Source organism: Opisthocomus hoazin, chromosome 2 (genome assembly GCF_030867145.1).
Source record: "Opisthocomus hoazin isolate bOpiHoa1 chromosome 2, bOpiHoa1.hap1, whole genome shotgun sequence".
NCBI lineage: Eukaryota > Metazoa > Chordata > Aves > Opisthocomiformes > Opisthocomidae > Opisthocomus > Opisthocomus hoazin.
In genome coordinates this window covers 46,251,395-46,269,911 of record NC_134415.1, presented here as the reverse complement: position 1 = coordinate 46,269,911, position 18,517 = coordinate 46,251,395, and the positions used below count along the sequence as shown (strand labels likewise).

General features: G+C 42.2%; 1 protein-coding gene across 2 annotated transcripts in view; it reads right to left on the bottom strand.

The window, feature by feature from the left end:
* Window positions 1-3,508: 3,508 nt before the first annotated feature.
* Window positions 3,509-18,517, bottom strand: part of ANKEF1 (ankyrin repeat and EF-hand domain containing 1) — a 33,409-nt gene continuing 18,400 nt past the window's right edge. For both annotated transcript variants that reach the window (XM_075413483.1, XM_075413484.1), the window contains exons 2-10: window positions 17,797-18,183; window positions 17,145-17,344; window positions 15,534-15,683; window positions 14,669-14,792; window positions 12,946-13,768; window positions 11,581-11,807; window positions 9,676-9,857; window positions 8,345-8,488; window positions 3,509-7,314 (exon numbers count right to left, since the gene is read on the bottom strand). In XM_075413483.1, coding sequence (XP_075269598.1) covers window positions 7,189-7,314; window positions 8,345-8,488; window positions 9,676-9,857; window positions 11,581-11,807; window positions 12,946-13,768; window positions 14,669-14,792; window positions 15,534-15,683; window positions 17,145-17,344; window positions 17,797-18,142 — 2,322 coding nt within the window. In that variant the 5' untranslated portion in view covers window positions 18,143-18,183 and the 3' untranslated portion in view covers window positions 3,509-7,188. The remainder of the gene's footprint in view (window positions 7,315-8,344; window positions 8,489-9,675; window positions 9,858-11,580; window positions 11,808-12,945; window positions 13,769-14,668; window positions 14,793-15,533; window positions 15,684-17,144; window positions 17,345-17,796; window positions 18,184-18,517) is intronic.

The following is an 18,517-nucleotide window of genomic DNA, read 5'->3' as shown; positions in this document are numbered from 1 at the left end:
GGAAGGAAGGAAGGAAGGAAGGAAGGAAGGAAGGAAGGAAGGAAGGAAGGAAGGAAGGAAGGAAGGAAGGAAGGAAGGAAGGAAGGAAGGAAGGAAGGAAGGAAGGAAGGAAGGAAGGAAGGAAGGAAGGAAGGAAGGAAGGAAGGAAGGAAGGAAGGAAGGAAGGAAGGAAGGAAGGAAGGAAGGAAGGAAGGAAGGAAGGAAGGAAGGAAGGAAGGAAGGAAGGAAGGAAGGAAGGAAGGAAGGAAGGAAGGAAGGAAGGAAGGAAGGAAGGAAGGAAGGAAGGAAGGAAGGAAGGAAGGAAGGAAGGAAGGAAGGAAGGAAGGAAGGAAGGAAGGAAGGAAGGAAGGAAGGAAGGAAGGAAGGAAGGAAGGAAGGAAGGAAGGAAGGAAGGAAGGAAGGAAGGAAGGAAGGAAGGAAGGAAGGAAGGAAGGAAGGAAGGAAGGAAGGAAGGAAGGAAGGAAGGAAGGAAGGAAGGAAGGAAGGAAGGAAGGAAGGAAGGAAGGAAGGAAGGAAGGAAGGAAGGAAGGAAGGAAGGAAGGAAGGAAGGAAGGAAGGAAGGAAGGAAGGAAGGAAGGAAGGAAGGAAGGAAGGAAGGAAGGAAGGAGCTGTAGCAAGTGGAGAGGGGAGTGCTACCAGGAGGAATAAGGTATTGTGAAGGGGGGCTAAAAGGCATGAGGGAATGGAAGTCATGATGAAATGTTTCTTTAGCTATTTCTTTTAAGTAATGGTTATATTTGATTTCTTCTTTAGTAGATGCCAGGTCACTCTGGCCCATCAGATAATAACTGCTGACAGGCATTCAGAATTAAGAGGCAATTTGAAGCTACTTTTGGCTCATGTGAATGTTCCTGGCTGTCCCTCTGTAATGGTTGTACAGCTCAACAGCAATTCCCTGTGATGTGCTAGGCTTCTTTTGTGCTCTTTAGTCAATGGGTAGGAGCCGGGTTGCACAAAATTAGTAGGTTCCCACTTCTGTAGTCTGCTTTTTGTCGTTCTGGAGCTGTCCCATCTTTTCCTTTTGTGGTACTTGGATTCTGCTTTGCCTGTAAGCAGCATGTCATAGGCTGTAGTAATTCAACAGATGTAGCAGCTCCATAGTGTTTGATTTCCCTGCAACCTTGTGCTACTGGGGAAAAGCTGTTGGGTTATACAAGAGAGAACTTTCTCACCCCACCCATTTAGTAAGATCACACTCAGCAATACTCTGTTGTTTTGTTTTACTATTTTTGTTAATCTTCTAGGGGTCTCCAAGACTTGTAATGACAGCACACTGTGACTTAGCCTTGTCCAAGTCAAGTTCATTTTGGGAGAGGGGGGAAGTGGAGCCCTTACTGGGGTCTGAGGAAATCCTCCTTCCTCTAGCTCTTCCCTGATTTGTTATTACAAATGAGATGTTTCTTGGAGCTATGGCAAGGGATTTGTACCAGTAGTAAGGCTAAATTAAATTTCCTGGTGTTCAATCTCAAACAATTGACAAGCTGGGCCCTTCAGGAGCCATTCAAAGGTCCTAAGATGTAACCATATTTGTTACTTCTGTTGTACTTACAGCAGCTCAAGAATCCCACTTTGTATTGCCTGTTTTGCATTAGTGTAAGAGTACAGATTGCTGTGACTAGAACAATACTTGTGTTGCAATTTGCTTTCCAAAAAAACCAATTGTGAATGATAAATGCATTAAAAATAGGGGGGGGAAAGCATGTTCTGTTTCAGTTTCTAAATATGTATTTCATGAAGCATGGGGTAAATAGGGGGAAAAAAATACACATACTGGATGTATGAAGCCTGTAAGATAATCTGAGGACAGAGGTGAGAGGATTTGTCAAATGTATCTTATCTTGTGGCCTTTACTGAAGCTGTACTAATGTTGATGTGTCAAAGCGATGATTTGTTGGTAATGTTTGCTTAGCAGAAGATAACTCTGACCATGTCGTCCTCCAAGATTAACAGTGGTAGTAGAAGAAAGCTAGGGAAACTATAGGGTGGCTTAGAGAAGTCTCGGGGGCAGAGGAACTGCACAAAAGGACACATCGCGCATGTTTGGGTTTTGGGTAGGAATGTGTGGGTTGCTGAGGTGGGGTGCGTGGATGGAAGAACAAAAATCAGTTCAATACAGGCCTGAAGCAGCTGATCATTCACTGAGGTCTTTTCCATCAAATATCTCTTGATGAACAGTTACTGTCATGTCCTGTAGTATTTGACGAATTTCAAGTCTGTTATTCAGCACTGTGGCTTCCTGCATAAGGAGGAGCCTTTGAAAGACATTCTGGAGTCAGAGCTGAGTTTTGAGCACATAAATGTGTGCCGATGGTATCTACAACAGCAATACTCAGCCCTTGCTGATATCATGTGTTTTGCAAGTGAACTTAAAATAGTACATGTTGCAAATCAGGGGATGAGAAATGTAATTGCCTATGTTCTGCAGTGGAGTGGTATGTGAAGCACTTCTCTGTGTGAGCAGCAGCTAGCAGGAGGTGCCCACATTAGTCTGAAACAATACTTGAAGATCTCAGTGTCTTGAACTTCAAAGGCAAGTAGCAAAGGATGACTAAGGCTAGTTGACAGCCTGGCTGTGAACCAAGACTAGTCTACAATTCATCTAGTCTTAGGTTGCATAGATGTGCAGAGTTCCTTTTTCTTTCCTTATCCTTTCAGTATTGCTGCCTTCTGTCTGCTTAATTTTTCTGCACTGGTTTCCACCTTTGATTTATTTTTCACTTGTGCTACCTGTCTCAAGAGATTGAGTCACAGCCATAATCTGTTTGAACTCCCACCTGCAGATTTTCTTGTTCTGGATACACTTTCTGACATGCAGCTGATTCAACTTTCTAGAAAGTTCTTGCTTGGGACTGTGGTGCTTTGCTCTGTATTACTGAGGTCTCTCTGACTATCACTCGGTAGCCTTTAACACTGTCTAATGAATATCACTCAGCTTTTCCATGACCAGTCAGTCCACAAGCACAGACTCTTTCCCTCACCTACAGTTTGCTTCCAGCTCTTTACTCGCATCTTTCCTTCTGCTGATCTTCATTTTAAGCTCTGGAGCTTTATCTGTTGACTCCCTTTGACATTTACTTTCACATCCCTAAAAATTTCCTACACTGGTGTTGCCACTTCATGCAACAGTGTCACCTGCTCCGCTTCCAGTGTACAAGTGGGGAGTCTCTAAACACAAACCCATTGCCACCTTGAGGAGGACAGTCCTGGAAGGTTCCCCTTGACTCCAGCCAAACACCTCAGCTCTTCTGGTATCTGCCTCTCTGCCACTGGGACCTGACTGTGGTGGCTATTCATGTAAAACTATTTTCTCAGCACTGGATTTTTTGATTGTACGTTAGATATCAAAACACCATAGTCAGTGTTAGGTGCTTATTACACTCAATTCTCTGAAAATGCCACAAGGTGGTTATTTTTTCAATATGTAAATAAACACCCAAACACCACTGCCTTTCTCTTATTAAAATGAATACAGGAACTCTAGAGAAGGCTCAGACGTGCAATAGCGACACTGTTTATTGTTTGATACCCTCAACAGACAGCACTGAAGCCACTCAGTTGATAAGATCTTAATGCTGAGAAGGACTTTGAAAGCCCTAAACAACACCATACCCCCGTAATAGCAGCAAAAAGCACTAACAGAACTAGCCTGGGAAAACAACTGGGGATGGGGACAGAAGCCTCTGGGACGAGTTGTTCTGTGTAATGTCCTTCATGCATGCTTGGTAACTGTTTCTTCTCTGGCTCAAAATGAGCTGTTGTCACAACTGCACATGACCGAGTGGCTAACCTTGTGCTGTGTGCAGTGACGCTTTGTCTCACTGCTTCTGTCATTTTGCACTGTGCTCCTGCAGAAAGCCAGTCTCAGGCTGGGGGCTGGATGAGAGATGAGGTGGTAGCCTGTGAGAAGTCTATCAACTCTTTAGGCAGCCTGCTACAGAGAAGTCCAGGGAGCTACGGAGAAGCCAACAGGCCAAAGGAGCACAAATATTTCCTTCTACTCAGCCATCGTGTTGTGTACAGCTGATGTGCAGCTCTTCAGCCTCTCTTTTTGTGGGACAACATGTAAAGACTGCAAGTCTACAGCCCCTTCTGGCTGAGATGAAATGGGATGAGGATGATGCTTATGAGGATTTCCTATAGGAACAGAAAAATGCCCCCTCTCAGCGCTCTATTTTCTGAACAACCTTTTTGGAGGCTACTTGCCAAGAAGCCTAGTTCTACAACATGAGCTGAAGTGATGTAGAAGGCAGCCTCTTTTGCTGGCTGGGTTAGCTTGTCCCTTTTTGCATTCAAGTTCTCCTCTGTTTGCTTACAGTTGCCCTGATGAACACAGCCAGCAGAAAACAGCCCGTACCTTAACGCAGCAGTAGTTACCCAAGTGAGGAACACTTCCAGAGAGGAGAGCTGAGCAACTGGCTCTAAAAGCAGAGAAATCTCCCAGCTAATATCTGTGATGTAACTCTGCCTGAAACACAGTTTTACCTTACTGGATGAGTTAGGGGTTTCTGACTGTGCTACATGGTTTTATTTTGATGGCTACTGTTCATGCCTCTCCTTCTTCCAGAAAGACAGTTTTATTTAAAACTACATGGGCATCCTGCTCCTTGCCTGTACTGTCCTCTGACTAGTTTTAACACTATTATTTTTTGTTATTTAGTCATCTGCAGCCAGCAGAAATTTCATGCTGACAGGCAAAGATGATATGCTGACCCTAAGAATTCCAAGAGAGCTGAAATTTGAAATGGTATCTCACCTGCCTCAAGTTTTTCTTTACACTGAACTATTAAGATGCTAAACATATCAGGATATTTTCTCAATGTAAGCAACTTGTCATAAACTACTCACGCACAACCACATTCAAATAAATATGTTCAGTAGTGGTAATAAGAAATAAAACCAAATCTTAAAAACACCTTCCGCACCCACGCCTCTCTTCTCAAGGTTCACTTTACTCCTGACTTTTCTACCTCCTCCCCTGGAGCGGCGCAGGGTGATGGGGAATGGGTGTTGCAGTCAGTTCATCACGTGTTGTCTCTGGGCTCCTTCCTCCTCAGGGGAGGACTCCTCACATTTTTCCCCTGCCCCAGCATGAGTCCTTCCCACCGGCACAAGTTCTTCATGAACTGCCCCAGCGTGCGTCCCTTCCCACAGGGTGCAGTCCTTCAGGAACAGGCTGCTCTAGCGTGGGTCCTCCGCAGGGTCGCAAACCTGCTCCAGCGTGGGCTCCTCTCTCCGCAGGTCCTACCAGGAGCCTGCTCCAGTGCAGGCTCCCCACAGGGTCACAGCCTTCTGCAGGCATCCGCCTGCTCCGGTGTGGGGTCCTCCGTGGGCTGCAGGTGGATATCTGCTCCACCTTGGACCTCCATGGGCTGCAGGGGGACAGCCTGCCTCACCGTGGTCTTCAGCATGGGCTGCAGGGGAGAATCTCTGCTCTGGCGCCTGGAGAACCTCCTCCCCCCTCCTCCTTCACTGACCTTGGTGTCTGCAGGGTTGTTTCTCTTGCATATTCTCACTCCTCTCTCTCAAGTGCTGTTCCACAGCAGGTTTTTCCCCTTCTTAAATATGTTATCACTGATGCGCTACCACCATCACTGATGGGCTCGGCCTTGGCCAGCAGCGGGTCCGTTGTAGAGCTGGTTGGCATTGGCTCTATCAGATATGGGGGAAATTTCTAGCAGATTCTCACAGAAGCCATCCCCCAGCTACCAAAAACTTGCCATGCAAACCCACAACAAGTATCTCGCTACATATATCTACTTGTTTTGTGTTTGTCTTGGTTATCTACTAAATGTCACGTTTACATTTGGACGTGCAGAGTTGAAAAGGGACTGCTGCAGGCAGTGGTGGTGTCTTTAAGAACATAACTGCGCAGGCTTTCCACAACAATCTTCCACTCTGCTCTCTTCATCTTTAGGAAATTCCAGGCATGGAAATGCTATATCACACATCAACAATCGCGAAACTTGGTTCTTATTGCAAGAAATGATGAACCAGAAGGAAAGAACCCAGTCTGAAGCTCAGGTTCCTGAGTTCAAGACTTGCAGTTAAAAAAAGTAAGAGTACATTTGAAAATAAATTTTCAAAAGTAGCTGTACTCTTGAGCCAGGCAGCTCTTGAAGTCTCAACATTAAAATAAATTTTAAGAATGGGTATTATCAGACCAGAAGCTGATTTACTTTACAGTGTTTGTATAGGCCAGTGTCATCTTCTCTCCTGAGGGACACACACATCACCACACTGGACAATCAGGGAGTGAACTGCTCTGCTAAAAAACTTTCTCTATCATGTGCCAACAGCAATTAGCTGAGGTCCTGAAACACAAGGGATTTTTTTATCCCCTATGTGTTAGCTAACTAGACTGTCCTCACAATCTATGTAAATATTTTTTTTAATTTTCCAAGGATAATTGGGCTAGAGGGTTCCGCAGGCTATTTATTTACACATTGTACAGTATTTAATGTGTGCTGCTTTCTCTTTTTTTCTGTAGTCTGAATGTGCTGGTAACCCATGAAAGAACAGATAGGAGGTTTCAGTTCACTACTTCACCCTTTTTGCTGCTTCAAGTACATTTTATGGCATTCCCTCCCACTTCTTTCTTCTCAAAGCTAGACATTCCCAGTAGTTCCAGTCTCTGCTTATCCAAAACTTATCACCTGTTACTGCCTTTTTAGAGCTCCAATTGGGCTCACTTTTGTGCTGCCAACTATTTTGCAGACATGCTCAACAGAATTCAAGAGGCGCCGAGTCCATCAGCAGAACCCATGTTAGGACCCAGCCTCCTCCTAACACACCAATCTTCATATTTAATATTCTTTTAGTAGTGAGGGTAACACTTATATCTTCCAGGAAGGAGTTTTATCTTCGGGTGAAAAACAGCCTCACATAGCCATACCTTTGCAAAGAAAAAGGACATGTATGTCACAACACTGACCATTCCATGAAGTACGCTGAGCCAGCTCCAAGACTTAGAATCACACGAGGATAAACCTTTTTCCAGACTAAGACCTTAACAAAAGATTGTGTGTAAGCAACATAATCTACAGAGGAAAAACTTGCTACAATTTGTTTTAATCATAACTGAGGTACATTTACTGAGCACTGCGTGATTCCCTCCTTACAGAGGAGTAGCCTTTTAGATTTGTGTCCCCTCAGAATATGTGCTGAAGTAGCTTCTTCCAGCTGGTGTGCTTATTCTGTAACTTTTCTGTTAAAGGGGGTCGAGAAGCTTTCTGAGTGGCCATCAAGAATAAAGCGTTCACGGAGCAATTCTTGCTTTCTTACTAGCTCCTCTGTTGCTGGTTCAGGGGCCCAAATCTGCAAAATAAAGGTATTTGTAGTTAGTTTGGACATGACTTCTGGAACTGAAGCATTAAGGAGATACTGTTAGCCAAACAGAGCTGTGTTCTAGCACTCCTTTCCATCCTGAGACCTAGACAAAAACTAGTGTGGCCTCCCAGCAGAAGATACCACAACAATTTGTGTGTGTATAAGCAGAGCATTCTCTTGGTGTCACTTCCAATCTATAACATGCCATGGGCTCAGATTAGGGATAATGTGGGAAAGAAGATCCACAGCTAATTGTTTAGTGACTGACTTGGGCCCAAGATCCTCAGAGTGGAAAACAGTAATTAGCTGTCCAGTCACCGGCAATGTAGCCTTATTCCTCTGAGACCAGTGCAGAAACTGGCACAAATCAGTGTTAGGGAAATGGTAAACAAACTGCAGACAAAAATTCTCAGACAGCAATGTTATTCTTTTCCTTTTTAAGGAGAAAAAAAAAACCAACTTAAATTACTTCTCCGTGATAATCTTTTTCTGTTTCTTGGTTATTTGTGAATGAGTATTAACAAGTCCCTGATACCAAAATCATATTTCCAGTATTCTAACTCTAGGAAGTAAATATTTAGTGCACTGTGATCCATTTAGTTTAGTAACTGTCACTGACATAAGTAATCCTGTGATAACTAATTGAGAAGGTAAGTTAGAAGTTGGTGCTGGTCCCACACACAAGGACTCCTGTGCTTTAAAGTGCAGGCATGTAAAAATCCATACCGTGAATGTAGCTGCATTTGTATTTTACTGCAGGTCCACTTTAATCCTATTTTAAAACCTGAAAAGAGCTTAATTTCCATGATAACTTGTTTTATATAAATATATGTGTATGTATATAATACATCTATGCACATATATGAACACTTTACTGTTGTTCTGTGGCAGTCTCTCTAGCCTGTGTCACATCATCCGCAAGCTAGTTGAACTGTGAAGTCATTTCATCAGATTGTTCTGGTTTTTGAAGGTCTACCTTTAATGTGAAACTGTGCTCATGTTTTGCTACTGTACATACTTTTCTGGGTTTGAATGCAATATCTTCTTTCTTGGTAGCACTACTGGTTATCAAAGAGTTCAGGTGAATAACGCTGTCCTTCAGAGGATGCGTTGTCTTTTCAAGAATGGATTTCTCTGTAACTGGCAGAGATACCTGTGAAGGCTGAAAGAGAAGAAGTCAGTTACACAAATACACTGCATTTGGAAGGAAGGCACGCATACTGCATCTTCTGATACTTCTGTTGCTATCTATGTACTACTGAGAGTGTACCTTTCTTAATCCATTCAGAATACGTTTTTCTTAAAGCTGGTATTTTTTTATAACCAACAATTGTGAGGGGAAACCTTTTAAAAGGTGGAGGATGACCCTCCTTCTTGGACACTAAAACATTGACTGCTCTTTAAGACTCACAAGACCAGCACCCGGTACCAATGGTGATCCCATCCTCTGCCGGGTGATGAATAATTAGCACCTAAGGTTGTCGTCCACCTGCCTATGAAAGTCCTAGAGTATCCCTGACATTCGAAACATTTATGAAAAGGGGGAAACAAACATTTGGCTACTGGAACATATTTACTGTGCTGTACAGGGCAGGACTGCTGAAGTACGCTTCCACCAATGCAGACACAATTGCATTTTCTCCCTAAATAGCACTCTGGGTCTCACTAACAAGTACCCCTGGTAAATCAGGAAGCTCTCATCCACAATAAGATACCCAGGATGCGGTCACGGAGGCTGATGTCAGGCTGGGAACCAGGGCAATGGTAAGGTACTCAAGGCTCACAGGGGGTGCCGGAAAGGCATTCAGAAGTACAACAACCAAACATCAGTGTGGGATTTGAGAAACAGGAGTTGGGTCACCAGTAGAAGAGGAAGGATACAAGACAAGCTGGGAAATGAGAAGTCAGCAAGCCTGACATCGCCTCCATGAGTTTGATTAGCAGAATAAAAAGACCTTTCTACTAATTTGAAGGGCTGTGGTCTTATTCTGTTAAGAAACAGGTGCTCCCTTTAAGAAATTATAGAAACCACAACATAGCTGGATGATCACAAACTTCAGGAGGAGGGGGAAAAGAAGAGGAAATATTTTTCTGTGTCCTGTTAGTGATATAGGATATAATTCTTAAGTGGGACTGGGGAAGACATGAAGTTCATATAATTAACAAGTCAAAATTTCAACCAATGAGTAAGTACTAGTACTGGCCAATGAATAAGAACAAGTACTGGCTTCTGAAAATACTTCCTTTAACAAAACTGCCTGATTTATAGTTTGAGACAGATGGATGGCAAATAAATGAAAGAAGCACTTTACTATTAGTAAGTCAATCCTTTGTTACCATCTCTCATACCTCTTTTTTCACAGATTGTACCTCTACAGCCTTCAGTGTAGAAGGTGACTTTGGCTTCACAACTTTTTCTTTCTCGGCTGCTTTTTTGTCTGGTACTTTTGGCAAATTTTCCAGTGTATTTTGGAGCAGATCACTTATTCTAGAATCTGCAAATACTTTAGCAATATCAAGAGCATTCTTTCCTGTATTTAAAAAAAAAAATAAATATTAGCTGTGAAAATGAATAAACCATGAAAATGAATCTTGGCACTTGTTATTGCAACTGGTTAATGACACTACAGTAAATTGAATTTAATTAGGCCTCTATTTTATTAACCATTCAGTGTGCCAGCAGCGTGCCTGACATTGGCATGCGGACTGGCAGTCATCAGCACCGCTTGAAGAAATAAGGGCTTGCAGAAATGAGCTTTGAAAGCAAACACTGCAGGAATACTTGGAGTGGTTGCTTTGCTTTTCATGTCCTGACATTTGCAGCTTAATATACTGGTCCTGTAGGTTGTAATTATGATCTTTGAGAGCCGAGAGCATTTAGCATTAGAAGATGGCTGGCATAGTACAAGGTTAACAATGTAGACCAAGTTATTGTAGCTACCTACCTCTTCCAGTGCTTGTTCTGTGGGTGGCAAGGTGTCAGGGGAACACCCTGTGGCTTAAATAGTGTTGGTGCCTAAGAAAGGAAAAACTCTCCTGGATCTTATGAGATCAGACCCTGCGGCTGTAAAGTAGTTGCAAGACTAAACTGTCGTGTGAATTGGAACATCAAATGGTAAAATAAATGGAGAATACATATCCGTTCTACAAGCAGGGTTTCATCTGTAAGGCGTTTTGGGAAGGGAAGTCTCATTATGTAGCAACATGGCTTCCTACGTTAGAGCAAGGGCTTAAAATGTGATAAATGTTACCTGTTTAAATTACTCCCAAAATAGAAGAAATAATAGAGGAAATGATCCAAGGGCTGGAGCACCTCTCCTGCAAGGAAAGGCTGAGAGAGTTGGGGCTGTTCAGCCTGGGGAAGAGAAGGCTGTGGGGAGACCTTACTGTGGCCTTTCAGTACTCAAAGGGCACCTATAGGAAAGATGGGGTAAATCTTTTTAGAAAGGCCTGTTGTGACAGGACAAGGCGTAATGGCTTTAAACTAAGAGAGGGTAGATTCAGACTGGTTGTAAGGGAGAAATTTTTTACAAGGGTGGTGAAACACTGGAAAAGGTTGACCAGAGAGGTAGCGGAGGCCCCATCCCTGGAAACATTCAAGGCCAGGTCAGACGGGGCTCTGAGCAACCTGGCCTAGTTGAAGATGTTCCTGCTCACTGCAGGGGAGTTGGGCTAGATGACCTCTAAAGGTCCCTTCCAACCCAAAGCATTCTATGATACTGAATGAGGGATCTGCTGCGAGGAGGTAACGCTTCAGTAGTAGATCAGATTTGGTTTTCTGTGAAGTATTTTTTTCCCCAAGGAGTAATATTTCCAGGCTAAGCAGCAAGAAATTTTTTAACCAGTGCTGCCTGTGTTTAAAAATAAGTTATTTAAGTGGGTGGCAGGATACACACTGGCCACAACTAAAATCTAATTTTCCATGAAATAATATTAATAACTAGCTAAAATTTTTTTCACTAAAGCCACTTATAACTCTGTATATATCCTGTGAGGAGCAAGAGCCTCCTTAATCATGTAATTAATCATGTTACTTTATTTTCTAGATGCATAAAACCCAGGAAGGCTGACTACATAGACTAGTAACTCCATACTGTAGAAAACTAACTGAACCTAACTCTTACCTTCATCCCAATCCTGATAGCAATCGTAAATTCAGAACACTTCTCAAAGTGTTCCAAGAACTTAGGGTTTTTTTAATAAAACATATATACACACAAGAGACAGGCATTTTGGGGAGAGATTGATAGGTACCATTGCTGTTTGTCATCTGGATGTCAGCACCCGCGTTGATTAAAAAATAGACGATATCCAGTCTGCAGACCTCAATGGCTCTCATTAGTGGGGTTGCATTGCCTATTGCAGGTGCATCCACTGCTGCTCCGGCCTTCACTATCAGTTCAGCAATATCTAGGTGTCCGTTATAGCAAGCATGATGGAGAGGAGTCCACAGGAAATTGTCTGTTGCGTTTACATCAGCCCTACAAAAGAGTAAGAGGAGTGCTGGCAGATGAAGCTAGCTTGTGTGTAACATCCACAGCTCCAAGTACAATCAGTGTTAATTGCCCACTGCAATGGCATATTCAATGTAAATAAATATTTTCATATTGCTACTGCTACTCTGAAACCATTTTAGTATCTGATATATAGCTTGTCATGGAATATTAATTGTAAGAGTGTGCCTGGGTGGCGACCATATCTCCCTCTAAGCCAACACAGTGCCCTCTACACAGAGGTTCTCACAGGTGCAGAGGAAAACAGGCATTCAAACGGCTCAGTCCTATAAAATGCTGCTAGTTTGTGTTCCAGCTTCACTGAGAATGTCAAAAAGCAGATTAACGAATTGAAAAAAGAATGCTTCCGGGCCAAGAACGGGTGCTCTAAAACACATGGCAAAATTGCCACCTGTCCAATTTACAAACAAGTTAGAGAAGGTCTGTCTTGGAAAATCTGAGGATTTAAAACTTTTTCAGCCACTGGACTAGATCTGTTTCTGCTCCCAGGTTAAAACTGGCGTGTTCTGGGGGATGCAAGGGCTGGTTTTGGGGAGATATTTGCAATATGCTGCCTTTGGATGAAGCTGAGGGGAAAAGCGTGATCAGCCCTTTTGCAACTGGCTGCCTTGGGAGCTTTTGGGCTGGGGTCATGCAAAAGCAAGGCTTGGGGAACAAGAGCCACCGGAGTCCATTAGTGGTGTTAAAAAGAAAGAAATATGGTTTCCCCCTTATCTTTGAAGAAAGCACAGTCCATGTCCATGCCCAGATCTGTGTGCCATGCATGGGCTCAGAAGGGGCCAAAACCTCCTGAGGGGATTCCCCAGTAGGATTTGTAAGCGCTCTGCAGCTGACCAAAACGTCAACAGCCCAGACACCAAAAATTTCAGACCTTGGGAACTTGCCTCTTGGGTGTTTCTACTTCCCTGTTACTAAGATGTGAAAAATAATAAACTAACCCTCTGTAACTGAGGATCTTATGGAACTAACTTTAATATTAAAAGTTATGTAAATAGAAAACAGACCATAGTCTGTTGCATCCAAATGTTTACTGGAAATTTATGCTTTTGAAAGCCCTTCCAAAATAGCAATTAAAAAAAAAAAAATCTCAGAAATGATCTCTTACCCCTTTTCCAGAAGATACTGCACAACATCTATATTCCCACTTGCACATGCAGCCATCAAAGGTGTTTTGTAATATTTATCTTTTATGTCTACTGGCACACCCTCCTCAAACGCTTTCTGTAGAGACAAAATATCTCCTGCTCTGACAAGGTAGTTAATATTCATGTACATTTTCCTTGGCTCATCTATATACCAGGCACGGTCATCGTGCACGGGATGGGCAGATGAGTGGTCTCGGTTAAAACGACAGCCATCAGCAATGCTCTGAACAGCCTCAATCATGTACACAGGGAAGCCATCTTCCCTACGCGGACAGGCGCTCTTTGGAATAACACAAATGGGCACAGGGATGGCAATGCCTCTTCTGCCTCTTTGCTTCCCTTTCTTCTTCCCCTTCTTCCCTTTGGGCCCAAAGGATGTTATAAGACAGCTTTTCTGCAAGTATTTAGAGCCTTTAAAAAATTCTTCTATGTTGATTCCCTCAGGGAAAGACCCTTCATGCATTTCAGCAATAGTTTGTATTTGTTCAATGTCCACAAAGGCACACTGCTTCTGAATAACTGATACAAAATCCTCTTTAGCTACTGTCCCATCTCCTTGGTCGACGTCCTCGAATGCTTTGCAGAGCGCAGCCTGGTGCTCTAAGGACCAGTCGTACAGCCTCAGTGCCCAGAGGGGGTTGTCCTCCTTAGCCCCAGCCTTGGACTGTTCTATAAACGTATTCTCAATTTTACGCAATGCTGCTGCTGCTGCTTTAAAACCACCTTCCTTGGCAACAGCTCTTGCAGTCTTTGTTAACAAGTTTTTCCTTGTAGGATCACAGCCTAAAAATATAGACACAATTTCACTGATAATGCAGTGGAATTCTGAATTATGTAATATAAGAGACTTGTAATACATGTACAACTAATTGCCACAGGTCTACAATTTTATACTGTCTTAAATACAAATAGCAATAGTAGATGGAACCACATCATTGATCTCAGACGGGAAGGTCAGCCACGTGTCTGTATTTGTTTCCCAAAGGGAGATTCATTGGGAAACCCATGCTCTACTCCTCTGTCCACTCATGAATATGTATAGAAAGGCAGAAGTTCAGTGAAAATTTCACTTTTTTACTTAAAGTGGTGAGCAAGGTTAAGAAGAAACAAACTAAGATTAAAACATTAGTCACTGTTCTATGCTCCAACCTTGCAATTAGCCGATGGACCGCTAGTTAAAAGTTTGAATCACAAGACGAGAATGTAGGATTTTGCATGGTCCTTTTGAATAAAAAGTTGAAGTGCTGTGATCATCTGATTAAGTTAGAAAATGATCACAGCTGCTTTGGAGTATGTTTCAATGCCCAGGGGAGCCAAGTTTTCTCCATGACTACACTGAGATAATTTTTTCAAATGATCAGCAAACAAAAAGTTAATTTTCTATTGAAAGATTAAATATGATACTTCTAAAAACAGCTAAAACCAGAACCACTTCATACAGTCTAGTTCCAAATTACATAAACCTGTGATGTTTCTGCTGCTTTCTTTAAGGAATGTTTTATCTCAGGCGTGGGAGCAGAAATAAGTCATAATAGCTTATGTTAGGCACTTTGTAATGAGAATTACATACACCCCACGATACCTCAGAGAGTCAAATCTTTCATAAATGCCCAAGTGAAATCTTTCCTTTTTGCAGAAAAAGAATATACATGATAGTTGCAAAGTAACTTATTTTTAATTTACCTCTTTGTCCTATAAACTTGCAGCAATTTGTAAATCCTCCTTCCGCAGCGTAATGAAGTGGCGTGTTACCATTCATAGCAATCAGGCCCAAGTCTCCATTGTAAGCAGAAATAATCCTCAAAATCTAGAAAAACAAAGACAGTACTACCAAAACTCTTCTCTGTTTCTTAAGATGGGGAAGTGTGAGAACGATTTACAAATAAATGCAGTATCATATATTCCCAGTTTATACAGTGAACTTCTCTCCCATGCCCAGCTGATCAATGCACACATAACATTCAAGTTTTCTACAGTACTATGTTTACTAACTGAGGAAATAAAAAACTTGTTCAGTTGTAGAAATCAAGGACAACCTACACTCCTGCCAGCCTCCTGCAGGTCACTGTCTTTAAAGTAACGCTGACGTTGCACGCACAATCAAAACTGTGTAATTTTATATACTTTGAAGATGATATGAGGGATAAGGAAGAAAGTGCCTACCTGCAGCTGTTTGCATCTACCCTTCTTATGCTGGTAATGTTTCACCCTAGTCACATAGCTGTGACATGCTACACATTGGGAAAAACAAGCTCTCCAACAGAGCTGTTCACACCAGACAGCCACACTAGCACACACACTCAGAGGTACCCTGGCAAAAAAGGCTCTGCAATTATGAGAGAGATTCTATCACTGCTGGATTCCCTTTGATACTTAAACAGAAGCTGCTTTTGGTTGCTGATTATTATGCTTTAATCAGCTGAGATACTGGAATCAAAAAAAGAAAAAGAAAAAAAGCCAAAACCACCCAACCTCAAAAAAAACCAAACAAAAAAACCACCCCAGGTTTGGCTTTGCAGCAATGCTTTAACACCACAAATGACGATACCTCAAAAAAGCCTCCTTTGGCTGCAAAATGTGCAGCACTGTGTCTTTCGAGGTCAAATTGGTTAACGTCGCCTCCTCTCTCAAGCAGACCACGCACCAGCTCGAGAACACCTTCTCTTGCGGCTTCCATTAAGGGTGTGCGACCCGTAGCCTGTAAGGTAAAAAGAAAACAAATCAGAATGTGTTTCGTATGCTAATTCAGCTTGGAACAATATGATCTGATTGTTGCAAAGTGGCATAAAACTGAGGTCTCCTTTTAGGTATTATGAAAAAAAGGAGACAAGTCTAATGGTTTCAAAGATACTTGTAGGTAAACTTTAAGAATCTAGTCATAATGCTGCTAAAATACGCGAGGTAAAATCCCAGCGGCTTGAGTACATTAGTAACTTGAGTCACTTTGATAGTCTGCATGAAAATCAGTTCCTTAGTTAAGGAATTCTTTATTCTCTGCACATGTTCTCACTCACGTTTATGAAACCTAACATGAAATACCACCTCGATCATGAAAGAGTGTAAGGAGCTGTGGCTGGAGGAGTGCTACAGGGAAGGCAGAGCAGCTGGGGAATTTCACTACTGTTCTGAGAGGAAAAGTTCACATTCTAATACATCAGTGCTGTCTCTTTCTCTAGATAACGGTGTATCTTTGTGATTAGCAGTACCTCTTTTCTTTACAATCTGGTGACCTTCCCAAGAACAGAGCACATCCTAGATCGGAGATCACCTGCTATTAACATGTTGGCCCACAGCAACACTTAGAGTATCTGACTTGCCACTTTACAGAGGGGCAAAGAGAGTAGTGAGCCATGGATATTGTTTCACTGAACCATACTTTCTTCCCTGATATCTGTCTTTCTCTGGGCCTAGCAAACCCTTCCCATTATGGGACCAGGTATGAGCCCATCGTTACAAAGAAATGCAGGTTTCACATACTGCAGGCACACTGAGTACATGAAGCCAACACATGCATGAGAGGATGGGATAAGTATGTACAAACACTGGTTTTGCTATAGCTACAAGCTAGGAAGGATATTGCAAATCTAGGACCAAAGCAAAAGCTATAGGTAGCTTTAAGGGAAAGCTTGAGCCCCTTGACTTGATCAACAGCACAGAGCTTCAGAACTTCAGGTCTTTATTAAATTAAAGAAGTAAACAAATCGATTACTGAGATGTACAACAGAGAGAGAAGAGTTTTTTTATGTCTCATCCCTGCCTTGATTGCCCATCAGATTTTTCACACTGAACTCATGTTTCATTATTTCAAACCTGAAAACCTGAGGGCACATCCAGGCAAAGTACAAATTGGCATTGCTCCACTGAAGTCCAGTGAACTGCAACTCCTAAGAGCTGGCCCAGTTACATTTTGTTTTTGTAAAATACTTGCACTCTAATCCACAAAAATCTAAATCAGGATACGTGGTTCAAGCAGAAGACTTAAATCTCTGCTCCTGCAGAAAAGGGTGATAGAGAAGTAGGGAATAGGCATGGCCACACAGTTAAGCACTTGTCACTGCTTTATTATTTTAATGTGATGACTTCAGGTCATATACTCTAGTCATCTGGTAACTATTCTGTACTCCTGTATGTATGTTCTTAGTTACAGAAATTTTCATACCGGGTTGCTTGCATTGGGATTTGCTCCTCTTTCCAAGAAATTCAGACATATTTCTTTAATATCACGAGCTTGCTCACAGGCTTGTAGAAATACAGGCTTCCCATCAGTAGTACAGTTGTTAACATCTGCACCATAATCCAAGGCAATTTGGGTGCAGTGGTAGTGCCGCCTTGTAGGCAAAATGCAGTAAAACAGAACACCTGCAAAGAGAAACAGCAGGGATTATGGTGCAATACTGAATTAGTAGAAAGGTTACTTAGGCTGTAAGCTCCACAGCTGAACAGACAAACTCCTTCAACACAGACCCCCTAACTTCTCTTCGGGTGTATACACGCAAAAAAGACTTCTAGTTTAGGGCCTTTGAACTTGGGGGGTAAACCAGAATTCAGTATGTGACAGGTCATGGGAGGAACACGATTCTCAATCGCAAGTTATCTTGCAGCTATGTACTGAAGGGACCTATGATTTAAAGGCCTAGACTGTTCAGGGAGAATTATTTTCATTTTTATCAGAGCTCTTATGGCCAATAGCTTCTGTTGTGCTGTAAGGATTACCTTCAACCACGGTTCCTCTCTACAGATTGAACACAATATACATAGTATGGGGGTCATTCGATGGGATTTCTGGTCTGAATATGTTCCCTTTTACTTACCTTTCCCTTTATTATCCACAGCAGTCATGTCTGCTTTTGCTTTTGCTAATACATCCAAAATGAACTCATGGCCTAGCTCAGCTGCCTTCATTGCTGCAGTACGTCCCATTTTGTCCTGGACATCTGGATGAGCTCCTTGTTCCAGCAAGAAGTTGCACATGTCAATGTCATTTTTAATGCAGGCCAAATGAAGGGCACTACATCCTTCCACAGGATCTGTGAAATTAATGAGATTTCGGAATCCATTCCGGACCAGCTTTTCTATTTGCTTCTTGTCTTTCTGGTGAACACACTGAAGAAGTTTGTAGATCTGTAAGTTTAGAAGCCTGTTATCTACTGGTAACATCCTGGAATAAGAAAAAATGGCTCCTTTCAAGGATGTAATTTCTGCATGGGGAGAGAAGAAAACATGTGAACTCAGAGATGAGATTATAATTCCATGCCATTAAGAACAGGAATCAAACTATATTCGAGGCATGAAAATATCCACTTTAACTTGACAGAGCACTAAGCTTTGAATGAATTTATCTCATTTAGCATATATAGAAACTATATAAACACATGTAACACCTTGCAAAATTGTTCTCTCTAGTCTTCAAACTGTTCTGAAGAAGTCTCATTCAAGGTGAAAACTTAACAAACTGTAAGGTAACTGCTTGCCATTCAAGGTACTGTTATAATGTACAATTACTTAGAAGCCTAAAGGGAGGCTGATCATCTG